Source organism: Manis javanica, chromosome 11 (assembly GCF_040802235.1).
Source record: "Manis javanica isolate MJ-LG chromosome 11, MJ_LKY, whole genome shotgun sequence".
Classification (NCBI taxonomy): Eukaryota; Metazoa; Chordata; class Mammalia; order Pholidota; family Manidae; genus Manis; species Manis javanica.
The window spans coordinates 26405233-26411232 of record NC_133166.1 but is presented as its reverse complement, the minus strand read 5'-3'; the positions used below and the strand labels follow the sequence as shown (position 1 = coordinate 26411232).

The window sequence follows — 6000 nt, the reverse complement described above, 5'->3', positions numbered from 1 at the left end:
AAGGTGCTAAAACTAAACATTTTGCTCTGCTAGGATCAATATTAAGACCTAGAACTGCGCAAATTCACAAAAGTTGCACAGATGTACAAAATGGCAGCAGGTATCATTTCTCCCCCTGTCTTCTCACCCAGTCTGCCCCATTTCATGATGCCATCCGTTGGTGTGCTTCTGAGCACTTTGCCTGTTTTCAGTGAACCTGGTGTGTGGTAGAGTACAGTGGGATGTGTGATTTGTAAGCAAGAGTGTCTTGCTCAGACACAAATCTCAGTTCAGGGCTTCTCTGATCTAGTGTAAATCAAACCACATCCTCCATCTGCATTTGGAGTTTGGAAGCAGGAATTTCTATTGAATATCTACAGGAATAATAAATTGTACTGAGATTATACAGAACTTGATGTTAAGTCTGGCTTTGTGTTGAAAGCATAGATTCTGATTTTCATTTACAAAGTTTCTGAAACTGCGTGTATCTGAAAGTAAATGGTGTAGCAAGAGAAATTGTAAATAGAATTCCGTTGGAACTAGACACAGAGCACAAACAATTATTCACATGTAATATGACTTTGCTTCAGGTGAGAAAACAATACCGTGTGTCCTTAACATGCATGCTATACACTCTCATATTCATCAATTGCCAAATACCTGGTTTATTGGATAAAGAGTGAAGAACAGATTGATAACAGTGGATGGAGATACAGTGTTCACGGTGCAGAGAGAGGTATTGAGGGGGCAGGAGTGAAATAAATATTGGAGGATCAGGTCAGAATAGAGAACGGGAGCAACACTGACAGTAACAAGACTGAGGGAGCATTACAATAAAAATGAGTCATGATTCCAGAGGGCACAAAATTGGAGGCTTAATATAAAAATATAAATGTATAACGAATTCTAGAATTGCCTGTAATTACCATTAATTCAGGGCTTCAACTTTTTTTTCGTTATCTACAAAATGAGATTAGTAGATCAGTGCTCCTTTAGGATCTAAACTTCCCTACAAAGAAGATGTATGGATAAATGGGGAGGGTTCTCACCATTTTCCACCCATTATTTTGCTCCAAAGTCATTGCTCTCACCAGGACATTTTTGCTTTTTCCATTAGCCCTTACCCATTGTCCAGTTACTTGGGTGTGGTGAGCAGAGAGGGCAGCAAAGGCCACTTTAGTTTATCTGTCAAACCTGAACCACTTCTGATAAAACTAAAAAACCTGGCTACTACGAACTAACATAATAGAAATCCAAAAGAAACCTCAGCATATTAAAATATGGCTAATAGGTTGATCTATTTCCTGAGTCTTCACAAGGAACTACTGTTTCTGTACAAATATCTTTACCACTCGCTCTCGGATCTGCTTGGTCCTGACCCCATAGATGACTGGATTAAGGGCAGGTGGGACAACCACATATATATTAGCCAGAAGAATGTGGATATAGTGGGGAATGTTCTGTCCAAAGCGGTGTGTCATAAAAGAGAAAAATGCTGGTGTGTAAAAGCAGAGCATGACACAGACATGAGAGCCACAGGTATTGAGAGCCTTCAGTCGGGCATCCTGAGAGGGGAGGTGGAAAACAGCTTGAAGGATAAGCACGTAGGAGGAGGCAATGAGGATCACATCCACAAAGGCGTTAGAAATCGCCACAAGCCCATAGATAATGTTGACCTTGATGGGTGCACAGGCCAACCGGGCAAGACCCATGTGCTCACAGTATGTGTGAGGGATGACATCATGCCCACAGAATGGCAACCTCAGAATGAGAAACACCATTGGAGTCATAAGAACGAAATTTCTTCCCACAACAAGAGAGGCCAGGAGGCCAATGGTTTTTTTGGTGAGGATCATGGTGTACTGGAGAGGGCTGCGGATGGCAACAAAGCGGTCATACGCCATGGCCACCAGTAGAACAGTCTCCATGCCTGCAAACATGTGGACAAAGAACATCTGAGCAAGGCAGCCCCCAAAGCTGATCTCTTGGAGGCTGAACCAGAAGATGCCCAGCATTTTGGGGATCGTGGACGTGGACAGACCCAGATCAATCACAGCCAACATGGCGAGGAAGTAGAACATGGGCTGGTGGAGACTGTGTTCTGTCTTGATGACAAAGAGAATGGTGATGTTCCCCACGAGGGCAATCAGGTACACAGCACAGAATAGGAAAGCAATCCAGAAATGTGCAGCCTCCAATCCTGGTATCCCTAGCAGGCGAAAGAAGAGGGGATGGAACTGGGTGTCATTGATAAGAGACATTCTCCTAATAAGGCTTGCTGAATTTCTGTGAAGGAGGTGGGATGCCACTCAGTTTAAGATCTTTTCTTATCGAGGTCCTGGAAATATAGAAATACCTCTTATCATTACTACAGGTAATGGCAGGAGTAAGCTAATTTACAGACTTTAGGGATTCTCTTCTTTCCAGAAGGCAGTTGTGTGATTCTCTGATAAAACATTATTATTCTGAAATCATAGGTAATATTTTCTTGGCTCTTTTTTGTTACAGTGAGATCTTTGAAAGAAATGACAATATTTCAGCAATTGGTGTGTACTTATATTTTATGGCATTCTTTTCCATTACATTTTTAAGTAGACTATAATTTCCTTTTTAGAAATTACTATACCCAGTGGCTCTCAACTGTTAAAGAAGAAGTTCAAATGATTATGGCTGGTGTATACTGTTGCCTGTGTTCTGACTTAATAAGAATGTACAGAGTTTTCTCATGGAACTAAGACCATAACATAACACTTGGGAGTGTACTCACAATGTCTGTCTTTGGCTTTGTCACATGCCATTTCTACTGAGGCCATTGCTATTTTTAATGCTTCCTAATCTTATGAAATGGTTTCTTTTTCAGCCTCATACCTCCTCCAGACTTCTGTTGATTCTGAAATTCCCTGTTGTTGTTTGTTTATTTTGTTTATGTATATGTGGAGTGTGTGCATGACTTTGTGTGTGAGACAGACAAAAAGAAAATGCTTTATCAAGAATGTGGTTACATATAACTCTGCCAGGTAGTTATTGTACCCTAATGATATCCAACAGGGCGTTAGTAATCCCCTGTTCTGTAGGAGGTAAGGAGATTGTCTGCCCCCACAGCATCTCGAGTGAAAACTTCTATGTGCAGGAAGAACACAGTGTTTGCCAGCATTAGGGGGCCATGCCAGGCAGAGAATAAGGATGACAGAGATTATGGAACTTCACTGGGGAGAGTCTTTGGAAGTAGCTAGGATGACACAGCATGAGAGTCACAGTTCAGAGCTGGCCCCACCTTCAGGGAGGCTGTGTTTTGGCAGCTGAGAGACTAGTTTCCAGGCAAGTGTCAGAGGGGACTCTTCTCTGACAGTAGAGTGAAAAGTCGAGGGTACATCCACCGTCTCCCAATTTTGATCAGAATGCTTGCCTCTTTCTGCTGCAGCTGTGGGCCACACATGGTGGCAGACAGTGTGGGGCCGATATGCTCAAGGGTTATTCATGGAGGAAGGAAAAATTCCATCTTTTCCTAGATGTGCACACTGACAAGGATCCCAGCCCCAAAGTTCATTGAAAGCTCAGCTATATTAGAGACCTTCCCCCTTACTGCCCACCAATACTCCATTTACTGACATTGTGAATTTACTTTTACCCTGCTGGCTCTTTTCCCCATTAGCGCATTGCTAATAACACGATATTACAAATGATTTAAATGGACTTTGAAATCATTCAAACATGGCTTGAAATCCTGCCATTCTATCTGCTAGCTGGAGATCTTGGACAAACACCTTTACTTTTCAAGTCAGTTTGTTCTGTGAAATTGGTTTCATGAATTCCATTGAATGTGATTTGTTTTAAGGAGAATTAAGACCAATGCGTGTAGAGTGCAGGCTCATTGGGTATAGTCAGTATATGGTAGTTATTTAAATTATTATTCCTTCCCCAAGTTTTATCTTTCATTTTAACCCTAAAGAGCAAAAAATCCCTGTAACAAAAGTAACCTACTTGATTGTAATGTGCCCATTATTTATGAAGAACTCATGGTGGCTGTAAGGTGAGGTGGAGGAGGGAGGAGGGAGGGATGACACAGAACATTCCAAGGTGAATGAGAGGCACCGGGCCTCGCACTGTGACTCATTTCTAGGCCTCTGTGGATGCCCACATAAACCAACACAGCTCAGATGGAACGTAGACCATGTTCTCCTCTCCTTACAGATTTCTCACACTATTGATGGGAGGGGGACCTTCTCTCAGGCTCTGTCATGACAGGGCCATGAAGCAGAAGGCAGGAGGGAGCACTGGGTAAGGCTAATCTAGCAGGTGTATTGGGCGCCATTAAGGAGCCTTGGATACATTTCCATGGAGAGGGTGCACAGAGGCCAAGGTAGAATTGATGACCTCTGAATTCCCCAGGCCTATGTAGGAGAAAAACTAATATATTACTGCAGAGGAGAAGCCGAATACCCTCATCATTTTATTTGGTTATGACCTTGCCACACCTCCATTTCCAACCTCAGACCTATGACCGTGACCTGCAGTGTCCCCCTTCAGCCTCACGCGCCACAGCAGCCTAGGTGCTGGCTCTGCCTCCCCGTCAGTAGTTTCCTGCCAGAACAACACTCATTATTTGGTGCCTTCAGGTGTGGTACACTGCTACATGTTTGGTGTGAGGTGTGTACTGTGTGACTTGTGTGTGTGAATGTATGAGCTGTATGTGTTTGTGTATGTGATGATGCTGCATAGTACTTGCTGGTGTGTCATCGGCTCACCTGCTGATGTCTGCTCCAGTCCATGTGCTCTGGTGCCTTCTTTGTGAAGAGAATGGAGAGCAGTGCTTTGGGTCACTTCTCAGCCAAGCGGAGCTTGCTGTCCCCTTCTCTCCTCCTTTACCTTCACCTTGTGCCCTTCTTTTCCTCTTTGTAGTATCTCATCTCCCCTGCATCCCTTTCCATCCCTGGAGCCCCATCCATCCTGTCACATGGAGGAAACTTTTATAGTGAGGGAGGACGTCCTTCAGCCTTGTCATATCCCAGAGTCCCAGAGCTTAGCGTCTGAGTCCTCTGGCGTCTGGGTCATTAAGTCCGTCTACCTCCTTCTTCCTCCCTAGTGCGCCTGCAGGGGAACATCACCCGACCGGACAGAACTCCTGAGCTCAGGGGAGGGGAAGTTCATGAGCTGTAAAGGAAAGAAATCCTAAAGGGAGAGGAGTTTGTGTGAGGGATGGTACTGATCCTGCCCTCTTCAATGTCACGGATATACTAAGTTTATACTATTAAATCTTCAAAGTGTGACTTCGGCGACTTTCCTTAGCTCTTCCTTTCTGTTAAATGGAAATGTGTGAATCCTGGTGCCGTTTGGCATTGTTGTAACTGTGATTCAGAAGATGAAGGAGAAGTAGGTAAGTTAGACTGTTTTTTGACAGAGTTCGTGCCTGTAGATAATAGCCCTCTAGCCCTGACTAATTCTCCTTCCCAGTGCATAAACAATAGTGAGCAGCTCAGTTTTTGTAGAGAGGCCTTGAGTTAGCCCCTGTGTCAGAGGGTGAGGGAACTCCACATTCTTCTGAAAAACAGAATGCAGGCTGAGCTGAAGGTCCAAGTTCCCTTAGGGTCTCCCTTCCTGGATGATGATGGTGTGGTCCGTGTAGTAACAAGGAGGTGCTGTAGGTCACGGTTTTCCTGAGGGCAGATAGAACAAGAAGGAAGGACTATTGAATACGTTAGACAACCTGCTTTTGTTTTTAATATTCTACAATCTGACACTTTTGAATTGTTAAGAGATGGAAGCTAATGCCTGTGATCCAAAGGAGATCCTCTTTAGATCTGATATGTTCTCATTTCATCACTCCTTTTTTTGGTTAATGAGAACTCACTCCCCAGTTCCAGGCCACTGCCTCATTCGTCCTCCTCCCCATTGTATCAACACCAATCATACCAAACCAAGTGTGCTGTATCCAGTCTCTTCCTAATATTCCTCCCTTGTATGCTACAGGGTTATATGAAAAATGGTGACCGAAAACATGATTTTGGTCAAAGTCCTTTTGGA

At 43.7% G+C, this 6000-nt stretch overlaps 1 protein-coding gene across 1 annotated transcript; it reads right to left on the bottom strand.

Moving 5' to 3' along the window:
• Positions 1-1301: 1301 nt before the first annotated feature.
• LOC140844233 (olfactory receptor 52E4-like) lies at positions 1302-2240 on the bottom strand. The gene has a single exon (XM_073215714.1). It carries the CDS (start codon positions 2238-2240, stop codon positions 1302-1304), a length of 939 nt encoding a protein of 312 aa, XP_073071815.1.
• Positions 2241-6000: the final 3760 nt, after the last annotated feature.

Excerpts from the sequence above, each read along its gene's own strand:
- LOC140844233 (XM_073215714.1), bottom strand. The coding sequence starts at position 2,240 with ATGTCTCTTATCAATGACACCCAGTTCCATCCCCTCTTCTTTCGCCTG.